General features: G+C 34.6%; 1 protein-coding gene across 2 annotated transcripts in view; it reads left to right on the plus strand.

The window, feature by feature from the left end:
* Positions 1-16,552, plus strand: part of drd2.L (dopamine receptor D2 L homeolog) — a 173,216-nt gene that overhangs the window by 94,451 nt on the left and 62,213 nt on the right. For both annotated transcript variants that reach the window (XM_041568349.1, NM_001101742.1), the window contains 1 exon segment: positions 12,053-12,350. In XM_041568349.1, coding sequence (XP_041424283.1) covers positions 12,084-12,350 — 267 coding nt within the window. In that variant the 5' untranslated portion in view covers positions 12,053-12,083.

The following is a 16,552-nucleotide window of genomic DNA, read 5'->3' on the forward strand; positions in this document are numbered from 1 at the left end:
GGGAAATACATCCCTGAGATAAAATAGAATTTCACAAAAGATTATAGAAAAAAACAAATTTAAAATACAGATTCAGTACATTCAAAGACCTGTGTCACAATAAATACTAAAGAAAAGTTTATGAAATGAAAGCAATTTTGTTTTTCATACATGTTTGGTTTGCCTGTAACAATCTATGTAAAGCCTGGGTATCTGAGCTGATGAACATGACCATATCCTGTCTAGTCCCTATTAGGCTAATTTAGTAATTAGAAAATTGAGCATGTGAGTTGGTTCCTAGGAGGTAAAATGTTTCTACTATAGTATACAGGGAGTCCTCGAGTTACATACACCTGATTTACATACAACTCATACTTACAAGCAGAGGCTATTACAGTATTGTACTGTGGTTTGATTGGCCTTTATTAGCATTTAGCTTTAATAAACCACCTGCCCCAATCCCCTCTGGCTTGTGCTGTCTACTGCAGAGCACAGAAAGGTAAACATACTGTAAATACTATGTTAAGACCAACATCTGTCTAAGTTGCATTTAATAAGTAAATATATATGTTTCAATTTACATACAAATTCAACAAACCTACACACCCTAATGTAACCCAGGAACTGCCTAAAGATACATTGTTAAGTTGGGTTGAAAAAAGACCAAAGTTCAACCCCTTCATAGATACCTTAGTGCACATACAGTACATACATACACTGACCCCTCCATACAGTCACAGAAACTATTTATAACAATATCTATACTAATTATAGTATATATTATTTATTATCACTATAACATTGAATATTATGCTTGTAAGAGAAATCATCCAAGCCACTCTTAAAGGCATTAACTGAATCAGCATCACAACATCACCCGGCAGTGCATTCCACAACCTCACTGTCCTGACTGTGAAGAACCTCCTATGCTGCTTCATATGAAAATTATTTTCCTCTAGCCTGTTGATTCTTATGGGAAAAAAATATCCCCCACTAGTTGTCTATTAAGTCATGTAATGTACTTGTAAAGAGTTATCATGTCCTCTTGCAAGTGCCTTTTTTTCAGAGAAAACAACCCCAACCTTGACAGTCTACCATCATAATTTAAATCTTTCATATACTTAACCACTTTAGTTGCACGTCTCTGCACTCTCTCCAGCTCATTTATATCCCTTTTACGGACTGGCAAGGCTTTACCAGGGACCTATAAAGAGGCATAATTATGATCCCTTAAATGAATGCTGTTTTTATGCAAGACCGCACTTTATTTGCTTTAGTGGCCACAGAATTACACTGCCCAGAATTAGACAACTTGTTAACTATAAAAACCCTTAGATCCTTCTCAGTTAATGAAACCCCCAACACTCTGCCATTTAGTGTTCAGACAGATGTTGAACTTGCAGAAACAATGTTATGTAAAAATTTAAATTGCAGTTGATGTTTGTGAATTTGGTATTTGAAGATTTTCTGGTTTAAATCAATAATTTTGCTCCATTTCAGCTGCTATATCTGGATAACTTCTGTAAATTTCCACCACACCATGACCATTTTTGTGGTTAGGCTTGGCAATGGATGTGCAAACTGCAGAAAAATTGAAGCATTCAGCATTCATTTTGGCAACTAGAAAATTTGCACCTCATAAAACGTATGCATACAAGGCAAGAAGTGCTAAGTCACATCCATTACTTGGAATACAGTATCAATTCTAATTAGAACCATTTCTAAACTATTCATAAATGTGGAGTAAAACTTCAATGGTCCCTATTTTGCAGAATTATACAGAAGTGAGAAAAACAGCCAACTGCAAAATTTGCTCTAGGCGAATGATTATAGAGTGTTAGAAGTAATCACCTTGTAAACCATTCTCTCATATGGGCATTTAAGGAGTGGGTTTTACTATGATCAGCATTCTGTATAACTATACTTTATCACATTCATTACTGAAATTCCTCAGTCAATGATGTCCAAAAAAGTCAGTTTTTATAGTTTCTAATTTTCTGATTTCAGTTTGTCAGGTTAATTTATAAAGCCATCTTTTTCTGATTTACATGTTGTATCTGTTTATCCAGCACCAACATATAAACAATGAACAATTTATTGGCAACACATGCTCTATTTTATATTTGGAGACGTTGATTGCCATTTGAGTCCTGTTTATTTTCATCTATAAGAACGAAAACCATTGTATTCTACACCACGTAGAATATTTTATCTATTATGAAAACCTGTGCTCTTAATCTTGTGTTTCTGGCACCAATGCCTATTTTACACTTTGCCTGCAACTTGCATTGTGCTGATAACTAAATTGCTATTCAATATGTGGATTTTGACTGTGGAAGGTATTGAAGGGATGGAAATTGCAGCTCTGCAAAGGGAGCTGAGAACATATACAACATACCCTAAAGGGGCTACTTATTATGCTGTGTAAAAAGTGGAGTGAAGCATTACCAGTGATGCCCAGAGCAACCAATGAGCAATTTGATTTCAACAGTTACAAAACAAACACAAGAATCTGATTGGTTGCTTTGAGCAATATCGCAGAATAATAAATATACCCCTACATGTCTTTCTGTCTATCTGCCTTTGATTAACTAAAATAAATTCAAATGTATTGAATTTGTATTATACTGCATTAATACTACTGCAATCACTTTGATCCATGTTACATCTATTTAGGGTAAACCTAATATATACAATTATACCTGAAGACAGTGAAGACAGGATTATGCTCTTAATGAACAAAGCCAGCTGCAGCAAATGCTGACTACTATGGTGAAATGTGTGATTTACAATGTCTCTATTTAAATCTGAGACAAGCTGTTTTGCTACTTTACACCATTTAGCCTGTTCTAGGACCAATAGACAGACTCTTTATCCCCCTGGGTACTTTCAATTAAAATCGCATTCTTAGCAATAATACTGCTAGCATCTTCAATTCTCATTATCATATCTCCTTAGAAGTCCATTAACTACTTTTCTAAAACCAAGTGAATGATTACTAGAGAATATTGTGCAGGAATTCTAATTATTCAGCATAATAAATAATAATTACCACCACAGGAGGAATATCATTAGCAGTATGAACACAGCAACGCTTGAAGTCTGTTTGTTCACAATACTTACATTAGATTTTAAAGTGGACATCTCTAAAAAAAATGTCTAAACAATGATACCTCTCAAGAGTCCAGTGACTGTCTGCCAGAAAAAGGCCTCATCAAAGATCTGAGTATTCCTAACTAAACAATGACTAATGGCATAGCTTTATTTCATGTATAGAAATAGAAGTAAAATGTGGAACCATGAAATAATAATGTTATGAGCTAGTTAGGTTATGGCTGTAAATAGTTCTATGAATACATTTAAGACTATTGATGAATTCCTAAATTCTCTAAATTCTTCATGTGCTGACTCAACGAAGTAGATATTGACCTTCTCCTTCTCCATTTATTTAGATGTTTCCTTGGCTTTAAACACAGTTGATAGCATACTTCTAGACTTTTTTTTGCCATTTTTGCCACTACACTTTCCTTGTTTAAATTCATATTGCTGACTGTTCTTTTGAAGTTGCACCTCCAACTCACTTCCTCTTGATGTTGCCATTCCTCACTGATTTGTCTCCGTATCCTGTACTTCTTACTACACAGTACAAGTTTAGCTAAATTTATCTGGATTCATCTTAATGCAGGTAATATCCAGATCTAATTACCAGATCTACTCAAGACCATTCTCCTACTGTTTCTTACTGAATTCCAGATTGTTTTACTGTAATCACCTTCTGAATTTCACACCACTACCTAAAACTCCACCTCTCTAATACTTCATTGTGAATTTTTCGCCTTTTCGCGAATTTTGTGGAAAATTTGCAAATTTTTCGCCCATCACTACTGTTAAGTTGAGTTGAATGAAAATAGGCACAGGCACTTTATAGATGGTGCTTTAATGGGTGCAATTCTGCAGCATTTTTGTACCCAGTATTAGTAAAATAGCCCTATATAGTAAATGCATAGATAAACCAACTAACAGGCTTCCCAAGTTAATGCCATGGCTGAGACTTATGGCTAAAACATTTCAGTTGTTTATGACTAAAGTCAAATCAGTACCATTGTACTGTATGTGACAATACTGTTAGAGCCCTCATATATTCTTGTTTAAGAAATATGTTATCTTATTATTTAGGTATGTCATCGTAGCTTTTTGTGCTCATTTGGTTACATTGTTCCCTGGTGCTATTTTCCTTTGTTTTCATTCTGTCCTCAGCTATTTCCAAAGATACAAAAATTTGGCATTTGCTGACCCTTGCAGCTAAAAAACTATTTCTCTCTGAGGTAACAATTTTAATATGACTGTTACTTTTTATAAGTAACTTTTTGTTAAGGCCCTCTCCTATTCATATATGTTACTTTTTATAACTTAACTTGTTATTCATGCCCTTTCCTATTCATAATCCAGACTCTTTGCCTGTTTGCTAAGTTAAACAAGACCTTACCAACCATATAGCTCCTGAAATTCTAAGCCCGAGAGTTGCTAAACAAAAACTAAATTCCTGAAAAACCACAAGTAAGGAAAATGAAGACAAATTGCAAATTGTTTCAGACTTTGGTTCCCTACATCATAATAAAAGTTCATTTAAATGCGAACAGTCTATTTAAATGTTACTATTCTTACTTTTTGGAAGTAGTTTGTTCCCCCATTCACAACCAGGTCATGAATTTCTGTCCATAGTTCTTCAGGCTAATGTTTCTGATGGTCAGGACAATGTTTTAATAAATTGACACATTTACTAAGGAAGATACTTGTGTTAATATGTCAGAATGTGTTCTTCCCCCCTGGTAATACAATGGTACTGGTAATTTCTGACACATCTACCAGTGCCATTTTCAATCATTGCTTTGGTTCATGGTGATTTTCTAAAGGTTGCTATTCCCTTCCACAGTTAATCTGGTCTCTATGCTATGATTTGCCCACTGTGGTTTGCTTTAATTGTTATAAATCAACTTCACTCAGCTCTTCAAGCCCCTTCACTGCATAATTGAAACAATCCAGAAAGAGTCTGTATCAGCACTCAAGTTTAAAGTGTTATCACAATTACAACACAGGGGCCTGTTGTGCAAGCTTTATAAATCATAGAGTGGAGGACAGAAGAACAGACATAAAAAACCAATGGATAAAATTATTAACAAGACACAAATTCATGTTACATTATTTTGTTCCTTTTACAACTATTAGAAGAAGGGTATTTTTTGCTTTTTCATTATTGTGGTGAAGGAGAGAATATTTTTTCTCGATAAAACACGCAAGATAAATTTTAGCAGGATTCATGCTGACACCTCTAGTGGGAAATCATTTTACATGCTCTAATTTTTATTATTTTTTAATATATCCAAGAATTGTGTTTCTTTACTTGTATATAGATTAATCTAAGTTAGAAGAATGAGTAAAAGGATGCAGTGGTAGGAAAGATCAAATAACCAAGCATTTGCACCCTTACAAAGGTCAATACGTAAAACATTTGTAATGCAGCTGGGGAATACTTTAAGTATAGTTTATTGCAGCTATAACTCTAGCCTGAATATCACATGCAATATATTTTACAGCAGCCCTTTTTAAAAAATAAATAAAAACACTCTACCATTATTAGATGTTCTAGAGAAGACGATTATCATGATTTTATCAATAAAATGTAATCTTTTTTTTTTGCAAAATTTATTGCATTTTTTTAAGAGCAGATACCATATATATTCTTCAGGTATAATTCAAGGTAATTTTCGAGGGGGGTTCAATATGGAGTCTCCTATCATTTATGATTTTATTTTAATATGCTATTTGTTCAGTAAGTTGCTCAAAATCATATGTGACATGCAGCACTGTTTAAAAATAAAATCTTAATCCCATGCAACATATTCTCTTTGGCAAGCTAATAGTCTTCTCCTTTTAGCAAATACTAAAGCTAAAGCTAAGTTTAAAAGCCCCATTTATTAATTTTATATTTTATTGGCTGAAAAGAGAGGCATTGATTGAATCATTAATTGCTCCCTAAGTGTTTTACAAATCTTTACACATCTGTCACCATTCCTGTCATTCAGACAGATATCTTAACACCTTGTACCAACATGACTTTAATTGCTTACCAAGACCTATGCTCCTATGTTTAATACAGTGCCTATCCAATAATATCTATATAAAATTCACAGTCACAATCTGTTGATTTGTTTCGAAAATATATCATTCTAGACAAAAATAATGACATTCTCCAGTCTTGAGAAAGCAGCACTTTCATTTGAAGCAGCTTAGGTGGTTAATCAAGCTGAGGACAATGAGGTTGTGTAATACCATTGCAATGTTGTGAAGGGGTCCTGCTCCAATGAGCCAAGTTGAAAAACTCAGGCGGCTACTGCCTTAGAATTGCCCCTGGATGACAGGTTCTACTGGCTCCTTTAAGAGTGGCTTGGATGATTTTTGAATCATAAATAATATCCGAGGCTATTGTGATCTACAGGTAGTTTAGTATAGGTATCAATATACATATTTCATATGTATATGCTGGTACTGTATATAGGGGTTCATTTGGAAGCATTGAATTTGATGGACTTACAAAACCATGACTCGCCCTTGGTGATGCCCATAAATTACTGCAAATCACACAACGTATTCTCTCTATGGTATTGTTCATATACAATTGATAAATATAGAATCCTAATAAAAAGATTTAGAAGGCCATGGTAGAGATGTGTCTTGTACCACACAATTGGAATATCAAGAAGTTAATTAGTAGAAAATAAACGTTTGAGTGCAGGAGGGAAAATGCAACACTGTTTTAAATTGTTTACAAAACTGAAAGTTTTTTTAACCAATTAGAATATTTAAGTGATAATCCTAGTGGATAGAGAATAAAACAATACTACCCATTTTGCTGATATCAACACCTTGCCCCAATTTTGCCTGCTGTCCTGTGGATATATATAGAGATATATAGATATATAGATTTTTTTAAAAAATTTTCTTACTGAGGTGAGCATCGATTGGTGTCAATAATGTAGAGGGAAAGCAGTGTAAAACCATCCAGTCTGCACTGCTACAAGCAAGAACCTGTCATGCTATGGTATCTTAAATGAGCATTTCTAAATCTAGTTATATGTGTAGTCTAGATAATGATAGATAGACAGCTGAATAGATATAAAGGCACATATCAACTTAACTTTAAGTACTGCAATATTTAATATTGGTGGAGTAATATTTGTAGCATAATATTTAAAAAGAAAGCTAAGAAGTTTAATTCATTAGACTTGTTATATGGTTTTGGCCAAAGTTCAGTTTGAAATTTGAATGAATTGTGTCTTTTCTGAGCTTTCGTGAATTAATTTCAAAGAAATTCAAGCAGTAAAAATTCTGCGACAAACTCCCTGCACCTGATCACATACTGTTCCAAAACAGCTGCAGCTTTGTTTTCTCTGCAACTCCCTGCACTTGATCATATATCGATGTGCAGAAACAGTATATGACCCAGTACAGAGAGTTGCGGAAAAAACAAAGCAACAGCTGTTATTCTGGAATTGGATAACACTACATACTATTTTGCACTGTTCAAATATCTTTCTTTAATATCTTTAATGATAAATGGAGGTAGTTGCATTGTGTGCAACAATGCATTATGGAGAGTTTATTTGTGAATCATGCATATGTGCTGTGGAGCATACTGTTGCACTACAAATGAAGGAAAATATTACTCTTAGATTTTTTCTTGTTTATAGTTTTACAACTGTATTGTTATCGCTTATTAATCTGGCAGCAGCATAAGCAGGGAACAGAGGGAGGCACATGGTAGGGGTTTTCCTGCTACTGCCTGTGACCACTTCCTGTGGGAGAAGGAAGAGACACTTCCACCTCTTATTTCAGTCTTCAGACTGAAAACTGAACTGAAAGGTTATTTCTGCATTTTTTCTGCATCATTACAGATTTTGAGGGAGGATGAATAGTATACCGGAAGATTAAATTTATATAAAATTGATGGGCAAAATTGGAGGGGTGAGTGAGATCTAGGAAAACTCTGCACCACAACACAAATGGAATGGTTCAATCCCAATAATTGTCAGAAATGGTTAAACACATTATAATTCTGCAAAATTCAGGGTGCCTTTATTTCCACACTACGGGGCAGATTTATCAAGTGTCTTTACTTCGACTTCGAATATCAAATTCTACGTTTTTTTCACCGAAGTAAAACCGTTCAAACTAAAAAATTTGTTCGTTCAAACAATGAAATCCTTCGAATCGAACGATTCGAAGGATTTCAACCATCGATCGAACGATTTTTTTCCGACTTCAAAAAACTTAGAAAACTGCTCTAGAAGGTCCCCATAGGCTAACATAGCACTTCGGCAGGTTTCATTTGGCGAAGTATTGAAGTCGAAGTTTTTTAAAGAGACAGTACTTTGATTATCGAATGGTCGAATATTGAAACGATTTTACTTTGAATCCAAAAAATTACTTCGAATTTCAAATTTTTTTACTTCGAAAACTCCCTCGAATTCACTTCGACCCTTGATAAATCTGCCCCTACATGGCTCTTTTTCAAATGTACTTTCAATTATGTTTTTGTGTAACAAAATCAATATGTATTGATGAGATTCCTGTCTTGTAGGGAAAAAAAAAAAGAAGGCATGACACAGTATAGCATTAGCGTACATTAAACTAATTTTTATTTGCATTGATATGCTATTTATAAATTATGAGAATCAGTGTTTTCATTATTTTCTTGATTTTGTTCCCGTAAAAAGTGTTGTAGCACCATTCCACAACATCCTGGAGCATATATAGAGATTCCTAATCAGTACAATCATCACACATTTGAGATTGCTTTAAGAGCTTGCTTTTGTGCCTTTGGTGCTAATTTGATTATTTTTAGCTTTGTGCAATTAGAGCTGATTGTATGTCTGCAAATGGGTATTCTAAATAGGGGAAATGACAGTCTATACCTCATTGTCAGCTGATGATAGCAAATATAAAAATAACTATATGAGGAATAACCCTTATCCAAATATGAAATGCAGTATGAAAACAGCTTACTTTTAATTTGTGGCTGACATTAAGAAAGAATAGCAGTGATATTGATGATTCTAGGGCACAAAATGCAAAAATGCAGTTCTCAGAATAATACAGCAATGTGCAACTATATAGGTGACAATTGATAGCTGATATAAAATGTAAAGAATGAAGACTCTATTCATTTTGTGCTGGTCACATTGCTTAGTTCTCCAGCATTTGGTTCTGGGGTAATAAATAAGAGTCAAGAGTCAGAACCAGAAGTTTAAAAAGAGACAAATACTGCTTTCAACTGCAGTGACATTTGTATCTTGGTTTTTAGAATTAGGTTTTCTTTCATTAGACAATATCCACATATTTAGCCATCCACATATTTAGCCATCATTTTACATGTGCAGTACTGTATATGCAAATTATAGTGTACAATTGCCACTGTCACAGCAAAACCAACATATATTATGTTATTTTTGTCCTCCACTTTTCCAAAATTAGAATATTTAAGAAAGGTAAATGTAGCAGATTTAGAGAAAGTGTGACCATCAAAGGACACTGACGAAACCTCAAAAAGAAAATGCATACAGGTACAGGGAAGTTAAATGCTATAATCTCAATGTGTGATGCTTAATGCATTTGTTCTGCCAGTGGCGACCATGATTATAGTGCATCTTTTCTGGGAGACACTATTTCCAGCTGAAGCAGGCATTAAGTTCCAAATGTCAATTGAGTAATTGGATATATCCTTTTAGATTCAACTAAATTGCTCATCAGAATTACTTTTCTTTATAGAGCATTCGTTACTGTTATTTTTTCCCTCTTTGTGAATGTAAAGCTAGTTCTGCACACTCTAATCTTATAGTTTATACCAGTCAAATATAGTCTATTTTACAGCAAATTTAAACATTATTATCCAGAATATTCAAGAGTATCTATTTGTGTATGGGAAAAGTGCAGTCCATCATTCTACTGAGTGACTAGTTTTATTTGGCCATGCAGCTAAGGGTTTAATGAAGCAAACCTCTGACTAAGAGGATCTTTGGAAAAACAAATGCGGAATAAAGAGCAAGTGCCTGAAATAGTTTCTTTGTAACCTTTGCATCACCCTTTCTTGCAAACAGCCAACTGTCATCAAGATGTATTATTATACTGCAGTTTAATCTTGAGCACATATGAAGTTCCTATATTTAAGATGAATGTACAGCTGGGAATCTGGAACACCATTATTGCTTAGGAATACCAAGAATTTAGAACTTCACTGCATTTATTTGGAGCAACACCTAAATAACTTTGCTCATTCCTGATTTTGCTCACCCTGCCATACCTTGTGCTTCATAAAAAAGAATGCAAAACCTGTATTTACAAAGCTCATATCGTATCACTTGTGATGGGCGAATTTGTCGCATTTCACAAAAAAAAAATTGGAATTTCGTGAAACTGCGAAAAATTCACGAAACGTGATTTTTGACGCTGGCATCAATTGCCGGCGACAATTCCGACACCAGCGACAATTTGACATGCATTGAAGTCAATAGCCGTCCGTTTAATTGTCGGAATTTTTCATCTGTGAATTTTTGTAGCAAATTCCTGAATTTATTCACCGGTGGTGAAATGTGGAAATTTGCCGCAAATTCGCACTTGCCAAATAAATTCGGCCATCGAAACTTATCACCCCACTTTATACTGTATATCTGAAGAGTTTCTCTCGCATTTGTGAGTTCTTTCCCTATATTTATGGGAGATATTTAACTAGATTCAGGATAAAAATGGGAAGAAGAAAGCACAAAACAATTTTGCAACCAACCGAACTGGAAAAATTGTTTGATGGTGAACCACCCCTTTAAAGTGTTTTATTAAAAAAATATATATTTAACTGACAAGCCTAAAACATATTATTACTGTATGTACATCCATTTTGACAGTCTAGGTGTGTCAATTCCTAGTAATATTTCTAACCCCTCTAACAGATTTTGAGCTTCATCTAGTTATACAACCGACAAATTGTCTACTTCATTTGCATAAAATGATATAAACTGCGAATCTTTTAATTGACACCCCTTCCCTATACTTGTAAAGTTGAAACATATTGCTAGGTTGCTTTTTATGTAAATCTGTATGTTTAATATATGTACCTATTTATTGTACCGTTCTGTGTAACATGTTGGCGCGATTGATAAACACGTTGCTAATAATAATTATTCTGATATATATATATATATATATTTGCTTCTGCTATTTTTCAAGAAATGATATTTATATATATTGTTGGTTTTCTAACAATGTTACTGATTTTTCCTGGTATTATACTACCCTACTGCTGAGCCAATAACGGAACCAGATTGTATTTTATTTTTCTGTAATAAGAAAACAGTACCTTGTACTTAATCCTAACTAAACTGCATGAATCCAAAAAATCTTATTGGGTTTATTTAATGGGGTTTTTTACATAAATTTTTGACATTTTACAAACATGACGACAGTTGTCATAGTAAAATGAGCAAATTGTAGAAAGCAGTTTTTGGTAAAACAAAATGAGATATTAGGTTATATTTTCTAACAGCTTTCCATATGTTACCAGATGTATGTATGGTTCATTAAAGGGCCCATTTAGTAAACCTCGATTTTTTTCTGGTCGAGGTTTTTAGGGTTAAAAAAAAAACCTCAAATTTTTTGAAATTTATCATACCCTAAAGCTGCCATTGAAGTCTATGGGGAAAAGAGTGGATTTTGGAATTTGGAGAAGTTTTTTTTCTGCTTGAACTGAATCTCGTCCATGAGTTTTAACATGATAAACCATGAGATAACTTTTTCTCACTGAATTGAATCTGGCCCTATATCTGTATACATATTGGTGTAGATTAATGCTGTTATGTGAGTACATCTTGTTTACAATCTAATCATACAAAAGATGTTGGGAAATAGATGGGTATCTTTGAAAAATGTGGATATTATACTATTAGTACTATTAAATGAAGAAAATAGCTTTTACCAAATATTTAATCCCAATTTTTAATCATACTTATTTACTCTTTTTTTCTAGAGCTGAGCTTCAGAGGGGCCTATTCATCTTCATGGATCCCCAGAACCTGTCCATGTACAATGATGATATTAACAATGGAACCAATGGAACTGCTGTTGATCAGAAGCCTCATTACAATTACTATGCCATGCTCCTTACTCTTCTTGTATTTGTCATCGTCTTTGGCAATGTTTTGGTGTGCATTGCTGTTTCTAGGGAAAAAGCTCTACAAACCACTACCAACTACCTAATTGTCAGCTTGGCTGTGGCAGATCTCTTGGTGGCCACATTGGTGATGCCTTGGGCGGTTTACATGGAGGTATGTTTTAATAGTTTAATTGCATAACATTTTCAGTTTATTGCGAGTGAAGACAGAATGGAAGCTTTATATATCTATTAGTGATTTTGAGAATTGAATAACATTGACACAGATATATATTAACACATGCTATGTCTCTTATGGTTTTCAGGGAAGCAGCAACTGAAAATTAAGATTAGAGCCGGATATCTTATAATGGAATATTAACATGTGCTTCATAAATCTTTAACGGGGGAATGTAATAAAAGTCGCTAATGGAAAAACTATTCGCAATGCGAAAAGTTATGCCTTTGCGCGAACAAATTTTGCTTTGTGCGAATTTAATATAGCTTTTGCGAGCCCGGAAACTGTTTAGCGACCACTTCCGACAGTGAAAGACCGTTTGCGAATTTTATAGTTTGCGCCAATGCGCAGTCAATGTAATAAAACTTCTTACTGAAAAAGTCGTTATGTTTGCTCCAAAAGATTACAACACCTTCAAGCACTTCTTATGAGTGCGCAATTAAAATTCGCAATGCTCAATTAAAATTCGCAATGCTCAATTAAAATTCGCAATGCAGTAACAGTTTAAGGAACAATATTACATAGCGAGATGTGTATTTTTAGTTTTATTGGTGCGAATTGTTTTTCTCTTTGCGACTTTTATTACATTCCCCTGTAAGTCTTTAACATATCAGGTCACCATGCAATAAATCGTGTAAACAAAATTTTCAAATATTGCAAAGTAAGAGTAAAAATGTTGATTCTGCAATGTAACAATGTTTATTGTGCCCAGCTTGAACGTAGCGTAATTTTGTTCGTGAACACTGGCTCAACTAGTGATGTGCACTGTCACAAATATCAAAGGTTTTCTTTGAAAATACTTTGAATCAAATTTGTTCGAATACGATCCAAATTCGTTTCTAATTTGATTTTTTTAAATAAATTTCAGTTGGTCTTTTTTTATTTGCATTTTGAGTTGATGGGACTTTAAAAATACTCTCATCATCTTGAAATCCTTGATAAATCTGCCCCATAGTGTTTAGGCTTAGATATTTTTATCTAGAAGTAATTTTAACCAATGATTAATGGGTTCTGAATTCTGATTTCAATAATAACTTAAGAAATAGCAATGGCAACAGCAGCAACTACAGCTTCATGTATCCCTGTGATGGATATTAAAGGCAAATTGTAACTTAGGCAAATGTCACTCCAATTAATAATTTTTTGCACTATTTAACAAGTAGTGTAATGTTTTCTGTTAAGAAGCTGGGTTTTAATTAAATTACTTATTCAAGATAGTGATGCCTTGTTTATCCCATCTGCCTTTATTTTAGTGATAGCGTCCTTTAAAGCACTACTCTTAAAACCAGCTCACAAAAGCGCACGCCACCCTGCTGTAAGATAGGCGCATGCGCACATAGAACAGTGCGCACGCAACCCTGATGCCAGATAGGCGCATGAGCACATGCGTACACGGAACAGAACGGCAGACTGGACAGGGGTAGGCAGCACTTGCCAGTACGTGCCGGGCGCCCCCCAAGCTTTGCGCCCTAGGCACGTGCCTACTCTGCCTACCCCTAGTTCTGGCCCTGCATTCAGCACTTACTAGATGTCACTGCACTCCTCGCATTCCCCTTTTTTTACCATTTAATTGTGTAGCCAGGGCATGGGGAATATGGATACGGACACAATTGTGATACAATTGTGGCAAGTTGTGTGGAAGCCTGCTATGCTGAGTGGTTCTGGGATATTTAAGCATGTTGGAATGGAAGGAATGGATAGAACAGGAACAGAAGGCTATACAGGGTCTATATTGCAAGGTATAACATATAAACACTATAATACGCTTTACTGCAAAGCTTCACAACAACCTGTACAACACTGTGTATCAACACCATTCAGTTAGTGGATACAAAAGTAAATGAGCATATGTCTGTAATTGAGCATGTATGAGCTATCTGAATTATTATGATTACAGAAAATTCACACAGTGTTGAAGTATGTGAACTGTTTAAACTTGACATTGATCTCAGTAATTGTTTTTTTTATGTTTCAATGGAGATACAGGAATGCTAATTTCTAACCACTGCAATAACTGAGTTGGTGCCTTAAACCATTTTCTGACTGGAAGCTGAGGCTATTATCAAACCACTGACTCTGTTATTTTTCAGAATGTCTGTATGTTTATATCTGTCTGAAATAATTAGTTATGGATTTTAAAAATGTGAATTAGGAATGTTTTATTTGTTATATGTGAAATCCTATCACTAGGAGGCCCATATACTAAGGTTCGAAGTGAATTTTCGAATTCAAAAACTTAGAATTTTAAGTAATTTTTGGGTACTTCGACAATCGAATAGGCCAAAATTAGATTCGAATTGAAAAAAACTTTGACTTCGAAAATCGAAGTACTGTCTCTTTAAAAAACTTCGACCTCGACACTTCGCCACATTAAACCTGCCGAATTGCTGTTTAGCATATGGGGGACCTGTTTGGCTAAGTTTTGAGTAGCCAAAGTATTTTTTTGTAAAATTGTTTGACTCGAACGATTTAATCGATCGATCAAATGATTTCGAAAAAATACTTCGACTATAGAAGTATCAAATTTGATGGTCAAATTTCGACGTTTTTTAACTTCGAAATTCGACCCTTAGTAAATGTGCCCCTAGGTGTTTATTATAGTAGGTGTAGTAGTGTGCATTGTAGACCTTTTTATGTTGTATTATTTGATCTTTGATACTTGGCTGTTTATTCCTAACTTTCTCCAGAACTCTTGTCGGATTCTATATTGCTGCTTGGTACTGTATCTCTGTTTCATCCTGTATCCACAACTTGAACCAGAGTTCCTACCTGTAGGTCCTTACTCTTTTACCTGAACTTACCTCTGACTTTTCACTTTTGACTCTGATCCACCATTCAAGAACTGTATTACTTTTTGTTCCAGCAATACAGGTGCTCTCTAAGTGGGTCAGCCTACCATAGCTATTCACTTTTACTGGTGATTAATGTCTTGTAACTTTTCTTGTAAATATTTGATTTAGAATAAATTACATATTGTATTATGCATGGCTACATTATGTCTGCTGTTTGAATATTATAGCATGACAACACTGAGCTTCTCTATGGACTTTGAAAACAATAAAGCCTAAATAAATACAAGACAGATTATGCTACTACTACTACTACTACTAGTAGTAGATGTGTCTTGGGATTCTATTCTATTTTAGACAGCATGGGCCCAAGGCTGCGTGAGGTTGTACATTGTGCAATGTCAGACAGGGCCATTATATTCACAAGACAGGTCTTGCATAAAGGGATCTGTTTAAAATGCCACATTTAGGCTTCTAGGTATAAAGAATAAAGTTGTTTGGTAAATCAACAACTTTTGCTACAGGCCCATGGGGATATAGGACATTTAGGAGCAGATTTACTAAGCTCGAGTGAATTTTCAAAGTTCGAAGTAATTTTTTGGGTACTTCGACCATAGGACCAATAGGATACTAGGACTTCGAATTTACTTCGACTTTAATTCGAAGTAAAAATCATTCGAATATTCGACCATTCGATAGTCGAAAATAGTCAAAACTTCGCCAACTTAAACATGCCTAAGTGCTATGTTAGCCTACGGGGACCTGCCAGAGCAATTTTCTAAGTTTTTGGGTATCGATCGTGCTACGATCAGAATATGATCATACGATGAATAAAATCCTCCGACTTTGAATTTGAATGTCGGAGGATTCTATTCGATGGTCGAATTTCGAAGTATTTTCCACTTCGAAATTCGACCCTTGATAAATCTGCCCCTAAGAGTAGATATCTAAAGCATGTTTGTTCCCTGCAAACACTATTATATACTTCCTTTGTTAGGGCAGTTGTTGTACATTCTACACAAGGGAGTTACCTACACAGCTTCCCGATATGAATTTGAAGTAGTTCAAAGTGCAACCAGGAAATTATCCCTTTTTTACCAAAATGTACAGGTAAAAGTACATCACAGTGGAATAATTAAATGCTCTAGATACATCTGTGCATTGGGTATGAGCAGTGAATTTGTATGTGAGGTACTTTAAAAATGTGATCCCTTTATTTCAGCCTAGTATTTCATTTAATTGTGTGTGTAAAATGATACTTATTTTTATTCTCTGTGATGCCTGCAAATAGTTGCATCTGAAATTACTATTACTGCTTAACTGTTATTGTTACTTTTGAAGGTAGGCAGT

This window comes from Xenopus laevis, chromosome 7L (genome assembly GCF_017654675.1).
Source record: "Xenopus laevis strain J_2021 chromosome 7L, Xenopus_laevis_v10.1, whole genome shotgun sequence".
Taxonomy (NCBI): domain Eukaryota; kingdom Metazoa; phylum Chordata; class Amphibia; order Anura; family Pipidae; genus Xenopus; species Xenopus laevis.